Source organism: Durotheca rogersii (assembly GCF_024521655.1).
Source record: "Durotheca rogersii strain YMJ 92031201 chromosome Unknown GGS23scaffold_1, whole genome shotgun sequence".
NCBI lineage: Eukaryota > Fungi > Ascomycota > Sordariomycetes > Xylariales > Xylariaceae > Durotheca > Durotheca rogersii.
In genome coordinates this window covers 1,800,978-1,818,270 of record NW_026251232.1, presented here as the reverse complement: position 1 = coordinate 1,818,270, position 17,293 = coordinate 1,800,978, and the positions used below count along the sequence as shown (strand labels likewise).

General features: G+C 58.7%; 6 protein-coding genes across 6 annotated transcripts; 3 read left to right on the top strand and 3 right to left on the bottom strand.

Annotated features, from left to right (window-relative positions):
- The first annotated feature begins 404 nt into the window (after positions 1-404).
- GGS23DRAFT_23002 (uncharacterized protein) lies at positions 405-1,832 on the top strand. Its single transcript, XM_051512048.1, has 5 exons — positions 405-591; positions 673-818; positions 900-940; positions 1,028-1,317; positions 1,485-1,832. The coding sequence occupies exons 1-5, from the start codon at positions 512-514 to the stop codon at positions 1,756-1,758; spliced, it is 831 nt and encodes a 276-aa protein (XP_051377047.1). The 5' UTR covers positions 405-511; the 3' UTR covers positions 1,759-1,832.
- Positions 1,833-2,009: 177 nt separating this feature from the next.
- On the bottom strand, positions 2,010-3,726 carry GGS23DRAFT_23030 (kinase-like protein). The gene is made up of 4 exons (XM_051512052.1): positions 3,493-3,726; positions 3,319-3,415; positions 2,202-3,176; positions 2,010-2,147 (listed from the first exon to the last, which is right to left on the bottom strand). The coding sequence occupies exons 1-4, from the start codon at positions 3,558-3,560 to the stop codon at positions 2,103-2,105; spliced, it is 1,185 nt and encodes a 394-aa protein (XP_051377046.1). The 5' UTR covers positions 3,561-3,726; the 3' UTR covers positions 2,010-2,102.
- Positions 3,727-4,116: 390 nt separating this feature from the next.
- Positions 4,117-8,018, top strand: GGS23DRAFT_545002 (Muniscin C-terminal mu homology domain-containing protein). Its single transcript, XM_051514953.1, has 5 exons — positions 4,117-4,496; positions 4,625-4,717; positions 4,776-4,861; positions 4,955-6,582; positions 6,637-8,018. Exons 1-5 carry the CDS (start codon positions 4,458-4,460, stop codon positions 7,338-7,340), a joined length of 2,550 nt encoding a protein of 849 aa, XP_051377045.1. The 5' UTR covers positions 4,117-4,457; the 3' UTR covers positions 7,341-8,018.
- A 490-nt stretch (positions 8,019-8,508) lies between these two features.
- Positions 8,509-11,181, bottom strand: GGS23DRAFT_22919 (spindle assembly checkpoint component Mad1). The gene is made up of 3 exons (XM_051512037.1): positions 11,071-11,181; positions 10,882-10,987; positions 8,509-10,801 (listed from the first exon to the last, which is right to left on the bottom strand). The coding sequence occupies exons 2-3, from the start codon at positions 10,975-10,977 to the stop codon at positions 8,549-8,551; spliced, it is 2,349 nt and encodes a 782-aa protein (XP_051377044.1). The 5' UTR covers positions 10,978-10,987; positions 11,071-11,181; the 3' UTR covers positions 8,509-8,548.
- Positions 11,182-11,865: 684 nt separating this feature from the next.
- On the top strand, positions 11,866-14,701 carry GGS23DRAFT_544997 (mitochondrial matrix Mmp37). The gene has a single exon (XM_051514952.1). The coding sequence runs from the start codon at positions 12,462-12,464 to the stop codon at positions 14,097-14,099; it is 1,638 nt and encodes a 545-aa protein (XP_051377043.1). The 5' UTR covers positions 11,866-12,461; the 3' UTR covers positions 14,100-14,701.
- Positions 14,702-14,736: 35 nt separating this feature from the next.
- On the bottom strand, positions 14,737-16,310 carry GGS23DRAFT_608989 (NAD(P)-binding protein; the record flags this gene model as incomplete). The annotated part of the gene is made up of 3 exons (XM_051520243.1): positions 14,737-15,587; positions 15,760-16,195; positions 16,262-16,310. 3 exons carry the CDS (start codon positions 16,308-16,310, stop codon positions 15,158-15,160), a joined length of 915 nt encoding a protein of 304 aa, XP_051377042.1. The 3' UTR covers positions 14,737-15,157.
- Between the last annotated feature and the right edge of the window lie 983 nt (positions 16,311-17,293).

Here is a 17,293-nt window from a genome sequence, read left to right as displayed (position 1 = left end):
AAGCCAATCACCAACTTGTCCTTGACAGGGGAAGTCTCCTTGCTGCATGAATATCCACGAATTTCTGGGGCCCGAGCCCAGAATGCTCGCGGGTTCGGGCTTTAGGACGGGACCCGAACGAGAACGGACCATTGACAATGGCCTCTCCACGTAAAGTCCAGAGTTCTTGGCTGGCGACGCCCAGTTCCCCCCGTCCAACCAGCCTAACGGACGGAGAGTCGAAATATCCAGACATGACACCTTGGGAGTTAGAAGCTCGGGCGTCGGTGAACAAGAGCTGGCGAGTTGGCGGTGCATAATGGAGCTGCCCTCTTGGGAGAGCCCCGGTCTTGAAAGGGGGGAAAGGATGGAGGACCGATAACCGGTAACCGTCGCCTGAGAGGGAGGGAGAGGTCCCCTTATATAGCCAGCGACGACCACCCTACCTATCAAGCACGTAATAGCACGCAATCCTACAGGATTCTGTTCATTCGAGAGTCATAATCAGGTAGCTTATCTCTCTACGGCAGCGATGGCGTCCCGATACGTCGATACACTCCCAACCCCGGCTCACGTCGAACTAAAGAAGCTGATAGTGCTGAGCGCACCTAGGTGGGCCATCAACATACACACAGGAGTTTCAAGGGGGGCTGATGCCCCCAAGAACAGCCACTAATCGTGTGCTCGCCGTAGAACCGGGACGCACGGGCTTTACCTAGCCCTCAAGAAGCTAGGCTTCAAGCCTTACCACATGGTTGAAGTCATGAGGACCGGGCCGTCAGCCGTGCGGATTTTGAACGAGGGACTCGACGCCGAAATATTCCACCGGAGCAAGCCATGTAAGCCCGCGCAACACTACCGCCTCGAGAATACGTGGCATGCCTCTATACGGAAATACAACTAACGGAGGCCCGGAAAAGACGGTCGGGCGGAGTTCGACAAATGGTTCGCCAACTACGATGTGAGTTGTGCCTAACCACAAGCCCACCCGAGAGCTAGGCGATATCTGACACGACAGCTCGGCGGAGCGAGCGTACGCGCGCGATAGATCATCATCGAGATGCCCTTCTTCATGATCCACTCGGTGGTGCAGGCGTACCCGGACGCCAAGTTCCTGCTGACGGAGCGGGACCCCGACAAGTGGGCCAAGTCCTTCGTCAACACCATCGGCCAGATCACCGTGCAGTCGGGGAGGTTCCCCATGGCCGTGTTCAAGCACTTCGACGGCTTCGCCTCCGGCATGTCCGCCATAGGGAGCAAGATCTTGGGCTATTACACCAACGGCTACGGGTCCTCGCCCGAGGGCCAGCGCTTCCTCGCCGAGAACTACAAGAAGTAGTACGTTAATAAACTTTCTTTTCTTTACAAAAAAAGAAAAGAGAAAATGGCATCAGAACGAACATGCCCGCCTAGACCACCCTCTCTGCGCCGCGGCGAGACAGCTAACGGACAAACGAATGGACTGGACTGGCTGGCTGACATTTTTGCTGGGAACGGCGTAACAGCATCGCCGAAGTGAAGCGGATCGTCCCGCCGGAGCAGCTCAAGGTGTGCAAGCTCGAGGACGGGTTCGGGTGGGAGCAGGTGTGCCCGTACCTGGGCGTGCCGGTCCCGGACTTCGACTGGCCCTCGCGCAATGCGCCCGAGGAATTCTTCGAGATCACGGGCCCTAAGATGAAGGTGGCCTTCCTCAAGGGGCTGATCGGCACTACGTCCATCCTAGCGCCGCTCGTCGCCGCCGGCATCTGGTACCTGCGCCAGGGCAGGCCGTCCGTGTGAATTCGCGGCGGCGCTGGTGAGGGATGGGTCGAGCGCAGTAGTAGAATAGGCGCAGGAGAGCCGGCCCATCCCCCCTTCTTTCCGTATGGAGTGGCGAGGCTGGGTGGGAAAGGGACTGCCGAGCGGCAAAGCATATGTTGAGTTCGCTTATGATTCATGACCACCAAGTTCACGAGAGCGGCTACGCGCTGAGGATCGGACCGGGAGGGAAGAGCCCGGCTGCACGGAATCTATAAGTGTGCATAAAATATCTCGGCAGTAGAGTAAGACTTTCAGGGTACTTATATATACACACTGAAGAGGCAGAGAACATGCAAATCGGGGGTGACAATTCATTGCTTAGTCTAGTCATGACCCGGATGGTCCAGCATGCACTTGAATTTCAACGCCTACTTGTCATTAGTAGTGAGACAGACCGGGCTCAACGACCGATAGATGCTTACCTGAGACGCGGTGGCCCTGGTGTTAGTGTTGTACATCACCAACGCGGCAACGAGTTCGCGGAAATCCTCATCGACGTCTGGCAGGAGGTCCTCCCAGGCGCGCCCTGTAAACACCTGATACATGTCGAAGGGGGGGGTCCGGAAACTCTCGGCTTGGGGCCAGGATTCCCGGGTGGGGCTGCCGATCGTCTTGAAGATGCTGAGGATGAGGCCGAGCTGGTTGCCGTCCTCGTGGACGGCGCGGGACTCGAATAACGGCCGAGGCCAGGCACGGCAGCACTCGGCGAGCATGGCCCCGGCCGCCCACATGTCGACCGAGGCGCCGTACGACCTGTCACCGAAGAGCGCCTCAGGCGCGCGGTACGGACCGGTGCCTATGTCGAGGATCTTGCCGTCGCGGGGCTCCGACGACGTCGACAGCTCCGGGTGCCAGGCGGTCCCGAAATCTGAGAGGTAGGCGGGGCCGTCGGGCGATGCGAGCAGGAGCGCGGCGGGCTTGACGTCGCGATGTATTATGCCCTGCTGGTGGAGGTGGTCGAGGGCGTCGAAGAGGTCGGCGAATAGCTTCCGGATCCGGGGGCGCGGGATGGGGCCCTGCGCGGCGAGGCTCCCGAGGCTGAGGGGCAGGAAGGGGAACACGAGGACGAACCGCCGCTCGCGGTCCCGGAAGGTCTCCAGGAGCGGGATGCACGGCTTCTTCAGCAGCTTCAGGATCTTGGCCTCCCGGGTCGGATTGTGCGGCTCCGTGGGGCTCGTGTCGACGATGACTTTCAAGGCCACGGCGCCGGACCTGTAGACGTCGGCGGTGACACCACTGTCGACATAGCGACAGTCGTGGTAGTGGCCGATTGTTTTAGCGTCCGGCGACTCCGGGCGAATCTGACTAGCGGGGGGTGCCGGTGGCTCAAGCGAAGCCGCTGGCGCCGCGGGCGCCCCTAGGCTCAGTACCGCCTGGCATGCCTTTTCGTATTCTTCCTTGTCCTGCTGTTAGCGCTGGCGCGATGGTAGATGACGATATATAGGTAGGGGAGCTGCCGTACCCCAGGGCTATGGACGGGAAGACTGTGGGTATATATAGATGTCTAGCGCCCTAGCGGCATGTCCGAGGGTAACTTACACGTGATGCAGAGGCCTGGTATGCCTCGTTCTCGATTTCGAAGGCGGTCTTCTGCGAGGACAGATCCTGCGCATCCGATTTGTCCAGGGCAGCCTTTCTATGCAATACCATCAGGACATGATCAATTTGATTGCGGTAGCGGATAAAACCTACTGACCTTCTCGGCGAACTTACATGGCCTGGATAGTGTCGTAACGATCGGATGACGTGAGGGAAGCCTTCCAGTCGGCGTCGGGAGCCATGGCGACAGTCTCTCGGCCGGTCTCACCCGGGATCGTCTGGCTATCGGTGAGGCGTATATGCCAGTGAGTTTTGTTGAGTGCACCCGTGGCAGGAGGTAGATGGACAGGTAGGTAGTGAAGAGATCACGGGAGGGCGAGATCGGATGGGGTGTGCGTGAGATGTACGGTGGACCCAATAATCGATTGTTGCATATCTCGGGTCGAGGGAATACCCGCATAGAGCATCATCATTTGCTTGGGGATGCCGAGTTAGCATCGAATATCCCGCAGCCTCCGCTATGCGACGTGACGTAGGTGGGTGTCTCGTCGCAGTTCCAGTAGGGTGAGGTACCTGAGGCTAATGATGGCTATTTGCATAACATTAGCTTCTCTAGTCGCATAGGGAGCTCCTTAGCAGCCAAGAGGATGGACGCGTCGATTTCCACGACGTAACCCAGTCTCTAAGGGTTCATGGGAGGTGCCCGTCGCCACTTGGCGGGCCTCGTCACGGGCCGCCAATGCTTATAGCCCGACCGACAACAGGTGGAGCAGCCAAAAGAGGAATAGACGAGCCCGAGCTATCCACATACGTTAGGTACCTAACCTACTTGTAGTAATGGTTGGGGCCGACGCCCACGTTCGACTTTATGCCCTTTATGTACGGCCCTTACCTCGACGCCCTACCTTCACCTTCTATCCCCCCATCGCCTTCGCCATTATCGTCACGTCTTCTCAATCCCTCTATCCCCTTCACTTCCCTTCGCTTCCCGTCTCCTCCTAATGTACTAGTAAATAAATACCTAATTGCTTCCTGCTCCCCTCCTCTCCTTCGCCCCGTATTTATATGTCTCCCTTTCGCCCCTCTTCCGTATTTAGTCCTCCACCTCTACATGACCGCGCCCGCAACTACTAATCGCGATGGACGATCTCTCGAGAGCTGAGTATCCGGCCATGCTGGTACGCCTCCGCCTCCGTCTCCGCCTCCGCCGCCGAGTCTCCCCATCCATCCTGTTCCCCTCCCAACCCCCTTCTTGCTATGTCTGCACCATGCGCTCGCACACCGCTGACCCTGTCGAATTCTCCAGGCTAACCTCCAGCCGAACCAAGCTGTCCACGCGCTCAGCGACCGGGTCAAGCGCATATCCAAAGTCAACACCGAGATCGCCGATTGGTTGCAGGTATTGCTCACAATTTGCCTCACCCCCCTCCCCGTCCCGTAGCTAACCTCCTCCCCAGGAACGCCGCAAGGTCGAAGAACAGTATGTCCAGGCTTTGAGGAGGCTGGCCCAGTTCCGCGTCCCCAACACGCAGTCCGAACTCGGGTACGTACACTCAATCTCCCCTCGCGGTACGCCCGTCGCAATTTGCTCGTGGCGCGCTCCTGCTTCTGTGATGTTGACAAGTATTCCGTAAAGGACCTTCCAGGCCCAGTGGGATAAGATCCTACAGTCCGCCGACGCCATTGCCATGTCGCACCACGTCTTCGCTACCAAGATCGAGAAAGATGTCGAGGCGCCGTTGCGAATCTTCAATCAGAAGAAGGAAATGGCCAACATGCAGACCATCCAGAGCAACCTCCAGAACATGGCGAAAGAGCTGGAAGATGCCCAGGAGAGGTCTGACAAATTGAGCAGAAAGGGCGGGAAGGCCAGTGCCCATAAGGTCGATTTGGCAGCCGGAAAGCTAGAGTCGGCCACTCAACAATGGGAGTCTCAGGCGCCGTTCATCTTCGAAACCCTCCAGGCTCTGGATGAGAGTCGGATGAACCAGTTGCGTGACTGTCTTACCCAGTATGGCACCTACGAAGGGGAACGCGCGCAACAGCAGCAAGCCGAGGCCGAGACGGTGTTGAACAGCTTGCTAGACTACAGCACAGCGAGCGAGGTTCAGCACTTCGTGGCCAAGACGACGGCCGGTCGGCCCAAGATCGAGAAGCGAACACTTACGACGCGACAATCTTCCAGCTTCAGTACCGGGAATGCCTCGCTAGCGCTCCCCTCCAGCGCCACGATGCCAGCACCTGACGATCGTAGTGACCATTCCGTAGGGCAGTCCGAAAACAAACTCCGTAGTCGTATCGGCACCATGCTCGGCCGGAGACGACAGAGCATACACGGCGGATTCGGGCAGCTAACTCCCGCGAAGGGCCCCTTCGGAAGGAACATCAAGAGTAGCCATGGCGTGTCGCCCAGAGCTTCGTCAAGCAACCTCGGGGATTCGACAAACAGATTGGGATCATTGGTGGAAGATCCGGATACGGCGACAGACACTCCCTCGCGGGCATCTGAGACGAAGGAGAAGTCGAGCCATGACGGTACGAATGGTCTGGGTCGAGACGGCGATGCAGCACAGCCGTCGACGGCAGCTACGGCGTCGCAAGTCAACGGAACATCCATTCCTCCCGGTATCGCCGATGTTCCACCTCCGCCAGGCCCCCCGCCATCTCACAGGGAACCGGAAAAGGATGCAGATGGTTTCAACGTGCCGGCTCCGGCCAACGATCCCATCACGCAGGCAGAGAGGGAGGCTGCCGCTCACGAAGCGGAACAGCTATTCAAGCTCAACATCCAGAAAGAACCCGTAGCCGAAGAAGATCCAGAGGAGAAGAAGGCGGCCCTATCCAACGTTGCCAATAGCCTCTCCGCGATGGGGATGTCGGCGCGGAGGGCGGGCACGGTCAGAGGCCGGAGAGATGTGCGGAATACCATTTACGTACCGGCACCCGTTTCCGAAAGCTCCGCGGCCGACAACGCGCATCCCCTCCCGCCATCATCGCATGGTCTTACGTCTAGGTCTACCGGACTTAGTACTCTCGCCTCCGAATCTAGCTTCGCAGGTACCTCGGACACGCAGTCGATCCGGTCTGGCAACTCGCTAAGCAGCATTGTCCACGCCAAGCACCCCGAAATGCACGAGCCAGGTCTCAACTCTTCCGTCATGGAGACCATCTCGGCAACCTTTGAGCATGGCCAGGTCCAATCGGTAAAGGTGAACGGCGAGGTTGCCTTCTCCTACAACGCCACAATTACCCCTGCTTCGTCCTGTAAGTTTGGTAACTGTTCACATGACGGGACGAGAGAAACTAATGACCCAACAGCACACCTACCTATTCGTATCAACAACTTCCCGTCGCTCGAAGTCATCGGTCCTAATCGTATTTTCGTTACCAATGATACGCCCGAGCACCCAGATCAGTTTTCCTTGGATCTTTCACACATTCACAAGACAACGATTGGTTTCTCATACAGGTTACACATAGATCCGGCCGTGCCACCTGCGGAGCATGTGCCGATTCTCGTCTCCCCTGCATGGAAGCCTCAAGGTGACAAGTTAGGCCTGTTGCTGCAGTACAAGCCTAACCCTGCGTTCAAATTCTTCAACGCGGGTGTGCAGCTTCATAACCTAGTCCTCTTCGCCACCTACGAGGGCAAGGCGTCGGGCGCGCAAACCAAGCCTTCCGGAACGCATTTGAAGGACAAGCATCTTGTATACTGGCGCATTGGTGACATACACCTCACCCCGGACGCGGACTGGCAGAAGATCGTGTGCCGGATAATCGGTGACCAGGGTGTCGAACCAAAGCCGGGCACCATCGAAGCCCGATGGGAATTCAGCCCGCCCCCAGGAGCCGAGGGCGCGAACGCTATCTCGGTGTCGAGATTCGAGGAGACTAAGGGCAAGGAAGTCGAGCTCAGCGAAGACGACCCGTTCGCGGACGAGACCGCCACGGCCGACGAAGGCCGATGGGTAGACGTGCCCGTGATACGGAAGCAAATAAGCGGGAAGTACGAGGCGAAATAAGGGCGCAGGAGGAGTGCGCGCCGCCCAGGAGAGCAGTCAGGCTAGACCATACTAGCTCAGGGGGTGAACCGTACAGAGATACCGCAGGAAGAAGGAAGAACCGGAGAAGGGGGAGTTCTTTTGTATGTGTTGGAAACAGGACGAATGGTCAGCCAGAGAGGTCTACCCGATAGGGCGAGACTTTTGATTATGCACGACGCAGAATATTTTCTTCCCGGTTTTTTTTTCGCCATTCCGTTTGTAAGATCAGATTAGCGAGCTGTTCTTTCGAGGAAAGGAAAAATTCGAGGGCGGGGAGGATTTTATTGTCTTTGTTTTGTATAACTTCCTTTCTACATACCTCATTTCCTGTAGCTAACGGATTTTGCAACCGTCCGTCGTCCTCGTCCTCATCACCGTCGTTCGACGTCTCTCCTATGTCCCCCACCCCTTCTGTATGTAGGTATGCATGCATGGCCGCTCCCCAACACTTACTCTAGCGACAACATTTTACCCTGCACGGCGGCTACGTACTACTGGCGCTGCCGGTATGTAGTACTGTTGGATTCTGTTATACCAATTTACTACCCATGACTACGCCTCGCCTCGCCTCGTATGCAATGGTATCTCTATCGCGGTAGGCCGGCTACCTGGTGTGTTGTGTTTAGTACGCAGAGTGATGTTACGTCGTAGCGCCGGGGGAAGGGGGGGGGGGTTGAGGGGGATGAAGGCTCGAAGACTTGATATCTAGAGAATGTACGAGAACACAGGCGAGTCGCCGTCGATTCGAGCCTTGGGCAGGTTGTTAATTCAACACATCCATCACATTAGAGGGTAGCGGGAGGCTGGTCGTAGACACACACCTCCCCGCACTAGCCAGCCCCCCGGCGACGCCTCAGCCGTCCTCCCGCCCTCTGGATCGATTGACCCCGAACGTAGTCTATGGTACCAAGACTCCCCTCCCTCCCCCTTAATGAGCCAAGAGGCTGCCCCGCCCGCCGTGCATGCGTGCTAGACAAGAAAAATACTATCGCGTCGTACATATCGTGTCGCGTCGTGTGTAGATACAGGGCGAAAGGGAAAGAAAGGAAAAAAAAAACAAGAGCCAAGAAAGCGCCTATATCGCTTAGCCCTAGAATACACGATTAGCCACCTCCGGAGATATCTCTTTCTATTTCTCCCCCTCCCTCCGGCATCTGCATATTCGATTACGGCCGGGCCGCGACCCCTTACCGCGCAGCCGCGGGCGCGGCGGCGGCGGGCGGGCCGGCGCGGGTGTGCTCCTCGTAGAACTCGAGGGTGAGGGCGGCGAGGAAGCCGGGGATGCAGCCCTTGTCGCGGACCCAGAACTGGATCTGGTCGGCGATGCGGCGGGCGAAGGGGCTGTGGGGCCCGCCGGCGACCTTCATGGTGCCGCGCTCGCCGTCGAAGACGATGCTGCGCTCCTGGTCCTCCGCGCTCGCGCTCGCGCAGTACACGCTCTCCACCCGCATCTTGCCGCCCGGCAGGAACGTCACCGTCCACCCCAGCGTGCTGAAGATCGCCTCCTTGAACTCCCGCGACTTCGCCCCCCACACCTCCCGCAGCCGCCGCGCCGTCTTCTGCGCCGACGCCGTCTCCCGCTGCGCCTCCTCCACCTCCCGCCGCGCCGCCGCCAGCTGCGACGCCGGCACCACCGCCGCGCTGCCGCCCCCCCGAGCCCCCCCCCGCGGCTCCCGCTGCAGCTGCGCCAGCAGGTCCCGGTTCTCCTGCTTCAGCGCCGCCAGCGTCGCCGTCTTGACCGCCTCGAAGTCCGACGTCGGGTTCGACCGCAGCGACAGGATCCGCGTCTTGGTCGCCGCCTCGGCCGCCGCGAGGCGCGACTGGAGCACCTCGTGCTCCTTCTGCAGCACCTGGTGCTGCGTCTGCAACTTGGCCAGCTCGTCGGCCAGCTTGCGGCGTTTCCGGTTGAGCTCGCCGAGCTGCTCGCTCTCCGACTCGTCGGAGCGGCCGCGCTTGGAGCCCGTGGCGGGCTGCTGGCCGGGGTCGGCCGGCTCGGCGGCGGAGAGCTCCTTCTGGAGCGCCTGGACCTCCTCCTTGTACTGGTCGACGAGCCGCTCCAGCTCCGAGATGCGCGCCGCCTTGCTCTCGTCGAACTTCCCCGTGTCGAACGTCTCGTCCTCCGCGTCGAACGTCTTGAGCTGCGCGCGCAGATACTCGACCTCTTTCAGCGCGAGAGCGCGTTGCCGCTCGACTCGGGCTTGCGCCTTGCTCGACGACACGGGGGCCGGACTGGCCTTGAGCTTCTCGATTTGCGCATTCAGGTTCTTCCGGTCGCTCTCCAGCGACTTGATGATTTCGTCGCGTTCTACGATCTGGGGCTGCATCTCGCCGAGCCTCTCCAGCAGAGACGCCGAATTGTATCGTTCCTCGACGAGCGCACGGGCGACGGCCTCAGGGGAGTCGAATTCCATCATTCCCCCGTCCGCGCTAGCACGTTGGAGGTAAGCAGTCCAAGCCAGCCGCTCGTCTTCTAACCGTTGCCTCTGCACCCGGGCCTCGTTCAGCGCCGGCTCGAGGGCTTCGGCAGCCTCGAGCCTGCGTTGAAGCGATCGCTTCTCCTCCTCGACAATCTCGACGGCTTTGTATACTTGGCGGAGGTGGCTCAGTTCGGCGTGCTGCTTGGCATTTCGAGCTTCGAGGGATCGAATATGCTGAACTTGCTCGGTGAGTTCGCGGCGGATAATGGCGATGGTCTCGGCGTCGCCCGTCTGAGCCTTGAGGCGCAATACGTCCGCCTCCAACTCGCCGATAAGCTGGTCCTTCTCGGCAAGCTGTTGTTGGATAGTTTGCACCGATGATTCTCGCGCAGAGTTGTCTTGTTCGAGCTCTTGAATCGTCCGCCGGAGATTTGCAAGCTGGGTATCCACGTCGGTGGCCTTCTTCTGCGCCATCCTGTCTCCCTCTTCCTTGGCGGCGGACAAGTCCTCCAACTGCTCCTTGAGCAAACGGGCCTCGTCTTCAGCATCGCGTGCCTTCCTCTCCCATTCAAGCTTTTCTTTCGTCGAGGTCTCCTTCAATTCCTGCAATTCCCTCTGGATGTTATCGTATTGCCGTTGCGCCTTGCTCTTCTCGCCCTCGGCGGCTTGCTTCTGTTTGAAGTCGTCCTCGGCCTTACGTCGCACGTCGCGTAACTCGTTGTCGTGCTGCAGAGCCAGCATCTCCTTCTCCTGCTCGTAGCTCTCCATCTTGTAGCGCATCGTAGCAACCTCGGCCTTGAGCTCCTCGATCCTCCTGCGCTGCGTCTCGTACTCTTCGGCGTCGGGAGGGGCGAGGTTCTCCTTGGAACTTTCGCGCGACAACGCACGCTGGGAGCCGTCGGCCTCGTGGCTCTGTCGCGAAGAGTGCCTGGCATTAGGGGCCGTCGGCGCGTCTTCGGTGCCGGTGAAGAGATTGTAACTCGGCTGGGTTGCCTGCTGGAGGGATGTGCGAAACGAAGTCACCTACGCGCCGTAACTCAACATTGGGATCATAGATGACGAGTACATCTCGGGATCGGCTGTGGAGGCATCGGTTTACTTACCCTCGACCGCGAAGGCACACCGCTCCCGGTGCTTTGGCGAAATTGGCCCGTCATGATGCTGCGCCGACTGCCAGAACCCGGCGTATGGGCACCCATTGTGAAGGGCCTGGTGATGGTGTCGAGGGTGTTAGAGAGAGACAGCGGCCGTCGGGAGGAAGGGCGCTGCTGTGCTTGGCGTATATGTCTTACCGGTATGTAGGATGAGTGGATAGGCTGGTGTTGTTTTCTGTTGTTTCCGGCCGGCCCAGCAAGTCATGGAATGCCGCGAACGCCTACGTCGCTTTGTTTCGTGATTGGCCTAGCTAGTGCAGCGTTGTTGTCGCGTGGGAGGAGGCAGTAGGGGTGGCCCGACACCTGTCAACTATTTCCTGCCACCTGGCAAGACGTGTAGTCGCGAATATAGGTATCACGTGCCGAACCGCTAGGTACCCGTAAACACCGCCCCCACACCAGGTACCCACTCATCCTCTCTCATCACTTTTAAGGTTCGCATGCAGGCAGCTGCAGCACCTTTTCCCGAGGTATCTCCCGCCTCAGCGCCAGTCCGCGACATCGAAGACAATTTCGCAGCTACCAACGATAGCCGGCATCTCGAGGAGGGGAGGGGGGGGGTAGAAGAGCGCAAAAGGGAATGAGAAGATCTCGTTTAAAAATTTTTTCTCCTTTTTCCCTTTTTTTTTGAAGCAAGTAGGTAGATGAGTAGGTTGGTGGACCGCCCGGTATGCAGTAGAGAGAGGTACCTATACTTTCAGCAGGCCAGCGGTCAGCAGTGCTGCACGTACCGACGGTAACCCGCCCAGCAGTGCCGAGCCCTAAGACGGTACATCGATCTACGCGGACATCCCCAGTGGGCGGTGTACCCGTCCCCATAGAAGACCCGGGAACTGGCGCGAAGGTGACATGGCCATGCACACGTCGAGGGCTATGGCAGTGTATATATTAGGTACCTAGGTAGGTAGCTGTTGTGGGGGAGGCCAAGGTCGCAGGCTGGGGCACCTTTCTTTGCGGGCGCTGACGTTGCAAAGGCCTGGCTTGGCTGACAGAACCCTCTGCATCTTCTCCGTGGCCTGCATCTGGCCGCCCGCGCATCATCGGACTCCTTCATACCCGTACACCTCTACATACGCATGATAAGAGGGAGTGTTCCGCGGCGGGAAGAAGGAGACAGCTTCCACTACGCGGCCTGTGCTGACTTAGCAGGGCCTGATTCATCGACGTGAGACGTACACCCGTCCGTCTGCTGCCTATACTTCTAGGTATCTTCTGTCCACCTCCTCCTATCCTTTCACCCACTCTTGCTTCTTCTCCCTCTCCCTTCCCTGTGAAGCCGCCCTGCCTCTCCCTCTCTATCCCCTCCTCCCCGTCGGTGGACCGACGAGTTAGATCATGACACCTCGAGGTCTCGACGCATATGGATCCTCGCTTTCGGTAATCCATAGTATTGCGGCTTTTTGCTGCCGTTGACTCTAGAACTCCCTCCCTCTCTCCCCCTCCCAAACTACATAGCAATTCTCGTCGACTCTGCGTCGCAGCCCCATATTCTCTCTCGACCCTTCCGACTGCGTTCAAACGGCACCATCATGGTTGGACCCCCGATCCCTCCGACTCTCGGCGCTCTCTTAGCACCCGGGACGCGTGCTGTCGCTCCACGACGCCCAGTGGCTCCTCCGATGCGAGGCGCCGGGCTATACTCGAGACAGGCAATCCGACTGCAGTGCCGATCGCACCACGGCTCCCTCATAACTTCTCGACTCTCGCCCAGTGCCGGATTGCATCGCCGTCCTTTTACGTCCAGTACTCCGACGGCAGCGGGACTCGAGGGGGCTAAAGCCGCTCCCAAGAAGGAATCCGACTCAGATTCTACCGCGAGCACCGCGAGCACCGCGGGCACTCTAGATGGATCCCATCCGCAATCCCCCTCGCCCGCCACCGAATCGTCGGGGTTCGATTGGGAGGACCAGCCCAACTTTCAAATAAAGAAATTTACCGAACTGCCCTACACAAACTTCGGGGTGAACCAGCACATGATCATAAACCAAGAATTAAAGGAGGCTCTGCGTCAGCTGCTGTGGAGATTTCGTGCTCCGATTCGGTATGCCTTCGCGTACGGTTCCGGCGTCTTCCCCCAATCGACGGGCAGTACGGCAACCGAGGCCGAGGTAAAAGCCGTCCACCCAAGAGCGCCGCTAGCCGTCCAGAGGGCCCAGGATGGCTCGCCCAAGATGATCGACTTCATATTTGGCGTGTCCCACACCCAGCATTGGCATTCGTTGAACCTCATGCAGCATCGCGACCACTATTCCATGCTCGGGTCCTTGGGGTCGGCGGCGGTGACGGCGGTGCAAGATAAATGGGGAGCCGGTGTTTATTTCAACCCTTACGTCACCATCGACGGCATATTAATCAAGTATGGTGTCGTCAACATCAATACTCTGTGCAGAGATCTGGCCGAGTGGGACACCCTGTATGTTGCCGGTCGTTTGCACAAGCCGGTGAAGATCCTCCGAGACGATCCCAGAGTTCGCCTCGCCAATCAGATCAACCTCCTCTCGGCCCTGCGAACGGCTCTCCTACTTCTTCCTCCGACCTTCACCGAACAAGAGCTATATGCGACGATTGCCGGCATAAGCTACTTAGGAGACCCGCGGATGAGGTTTCCCACCGAGAATCCCAAAAAGGTTTCCAATATCGTCAACCACAACATGCTAAATTTCCGACGGCTTTACGCGCCTCTTGTCGAGGCTCTCCCCAACGTGGTGTATGATGACCCGGCCTGTAGCGATCCAGACTGGATCGAAAACGCGGGTTCCGTCTTGAAGCTCCAGCAAGACATGAATCCCATCAAACGTGGCAATATGGTGCGCCGTCTGCCCAAGGCCTTCCGCGCGAAGCTGTACTTCGAGTACCAGAAGAAATTCCAGATTCCTCAGCTCGAGTTCGACAAGATGATGGAGGAGAGCAAAAACGAGGACGCCAACTCGTTCAAGAGACAGCAGGGCGGCGGGTTCGAGCAGCGCATCGCGCAAGACGCGCCCGAATCCCTCCGGAGCCACGTCCGCGACGTCATCAAGAAGACGATCAACTGGCCGGGTACCACGCAAAGCATCAAGAGCTTCTTCACGGCCGGCGTCCGCCGAAGCGTCCGCTACCTGAGCGAAAAGGTTTCCAAGTACCGGGAGGGCGGCGGCGCCGAGAGGGACGACGAGAAGTTCCCTTAAGCTTCGCCCTTTCGTGCAAACCCAGCCGGGACTGTCTGGCCACACGCGTTCAACATCGCGCCGCCTTGAGCTACCAGGCCGAGCAATGTCCGTTCGAGGCTAGATGATTCTCACCATAATTTGTGTAATAATTACGGTCTATGCGAGCAGGCCCATTTTCTTCCCAAATTGGGGAGAAACATGACTTAATACAGAGGTATGAGAAAGGACTGCGGTTCGAGGCCGTCGACGTGACATGCGTCTCCGGAATCCAGGTTAAGATTTACGGTCAACGTCACGTCCCCTCATAATCCAAAAGGGGGAGGAGGGGAGGTTGGGTCATATTCAGCTTGGCCAGGTTAGAAGTCGGCGAGACGAGGACACGGCGAGCCTTCACCAGCTCGCACATACATGTTGAGGGAGGCATAAACCTTGTAGCACTCCATGCCAACCCCCCTATTGCGCAGGTCGCTGGGCAATTGCTCGCGGCGCAGTGGATATAGATGTACGTACGTGTATACAATATAGACGGCTACTACAGGTAGCGGCAGGAGTACCCGCCCAGAGGGAAAAAGGGGAGATAAAAAAAGGCGAAACAGCATGTTGAATCTAAACTACCCATTGCATAGTTCTCTAGTGATTGCGCGGGGAAGCGAGTTTCTCGTTGCGTACTCTCTATTTTCCCCCTTCCCATAATTAGGGGTAAGGGGATGCGAAATGATTTCACGGTGAGGGGGTTAATGCTTCGAGGAGAGAAAAAAAATAGAAGGAGGGAAAAAGTCGGGTAAGCTAGACTACGCAGCCAGGGCCTGGCTAATTGTTGATAAGGTTTGTCGACCGAGAATGGGAGAACGCATCACACGAAGGCACAACGCCTGGATCTTCGGATAGGCGCCAGCACTACCTGTGTGTTCATTACTCGTCTCCCCCGAACCCAGCCATACCGCTCATAGACAGTGCACCCGGCGAGCCGACTGGAGCAAGTACGCCACCCTTTTCAACCCTTTCCATCGCTCTACTGTCCCGGGTCCCACACCTCGCACTCCCGAGCCACGTCTGGGGCATCTAGGTAAGGGGGGCTAGCCGTTGACGACGACGCCGCCGTTGCAGTGGATGGTCTGGCCGCTGATAGCGGAGCTCGCTGGGGCGGCGAGGAAGACGACGCAGGCGGCGACCTCGGAGGGCTGGGCGGGACGGCCCATGGGGGAGGTAAAGTCGCGCTGGGCGGCGGCGGTCATGGTGGCGGGGACGAGGGGGATCCAGACGGGGCCGGGGGCGACGGCGTTGACGCGGACGCCGCGGCCGACGAACTGGTTGCTGAGGCCGCGCATGAAGGCGACGACGGCGCCCTTGCTCGCCGTGTAGTCCAGCAGGTCCGGCCGCCCCGTGTACGCGTTCACGCTCGCGTTGTTGACGACCGCGGACCCCCGCCCCATGTGCGGCAGCGCGTACTTGCTCAGGTAGAAGAACGGGTGGATGTTCGTGTCGAAGGTCCGCACCCACTGGTCCCTGCGGGAAGGGGGACGCGGAGGGTTAGAGGGGTGAGGTTGTGGACGACGCTGGTGTATAATATTACATATGCTTACTTACCTGTGCTTCTTTTTTGTATTGAGGGAAAAAAAGAACAGGAAAGAGCAGAAAGAAGGGGGCGCGGAGGGGAGAGGGAGGATTCGCGGCTTACTCGCTCAGGCTGTGGATGTCGTCGGTCATGTTCTGGTAGGCGGCGTTGTTGAAGAGGACGTCGATGCCGCCCGTCTGGCGTAGGGCCTGGTCGACGGCCTGCTTGCAGTTCTCGCGGCGGGAGAGGTCGGTGGCCATGAGCCAGCACCTGCGGCCGCGGGCCTCGACAATCTGCTTCGTCTCGCGGGCGTCCTTCTCCTCGTCGGGCAGGTAAACGAGGAAGGAGTCGGCGCCCTCCATGGCGAACAGGACGGCGGTGGCGCGGCCGATGCCCGAGTCGCCGCCCGTGATGAGCGCCTTCTTGCCGTCCAGCTTGCCGGCCGCCTTGTACCGCTGGTACCCGCCGCCCTCCGTCGGCAGCTTGTCGTACTGCGCCTGGAGCGGCATCTCGTGCTCCTTGCCCGGGAACTCCTGGTGGCTCACCGGGATGGCGTGACCTTCGCTCGCCGCACGACTTAGCAGAGGTCGGCGTTGTGGCCGTCGCCCGCACGCTGGTCCTTAACCGGGCTGAAGGGGGCTATGCTTGCCCTCTTTGAATTGCGATTCCGCCATGGTGGCCGGGTTGCAGCAGCTAATATGGAGAAGTGACGCTCGGTCCTGGATGGTGAGTTGTGACATGAACCGATTGTAGGGGTCCGGCGTGTATTGAAGGATATAGGGCCGACCTCTCCTCTATACGAACTGAGGCGGATTAGAGGCTAACATTCAGGGAGCAGGCTAGCTGTTATCTATGGTGGCTGTAGGATGAGACTACACCCCTCGTGCCTTTTGCACATGGCTATAGGAGGTAGGTAGGTGACGAGGATTGTGGAATCCACATCGCGACTACGAAAGCAGCACAAAAGCAGCACGAATCATGACATCACTGTCGCTGGTGACTGTCCGCGCTTTGCCTAGAGCCGGTTCTACACAGCTGCACTCATGATGACGACGTCACGGCGCAAACCGCCACCTCCTCTCTTCCTCACCAATGCCCACGTCATTAAACCAAGTGCATCCTCCCTATAGGTACGGAATATTACAAAAACCACCTGTCTATCTCAGATCACGAGAATTAATACCACGAGCGCCTACGAGCATCCTGCAGTCCTCCTGCCCAAAGTCTCTCATTAACGTGACCTTGCAGGTGCCCGGCCTGGTAGAGTCCGTCGCTGATGCGCGGAGAGCCTCTCCACCAAAGTAAACGCATTCGCATCATACAGGACGGAACCCCAGGCGCAGTTGGAACAGGGAACCAGGTACGTGGTGGCTCCTGAATCAATCGACGAAGAACTTCCTCCCCGTGGTGCGTCGAGTGCACGGGGCTCAGTTAGACGCCTGAACTCTCTGGCCGCGGCCTCGCGATCTGGGCGGCGTCTAACTCGGGACATGAAGCTATCGAGAAAGGCATCCTCCAGGGCCCCGCCATAGTTGCACCCAAATGGGTTTGTTTGGTCACGGGCTGCCAGCAGTAAGTCACTATGAGGCATGCCTACTCGCTACCACCAGTACCCCATAATTACAGCTCAAGCTGGGCTTTGGGTCTCGCGCTTCTC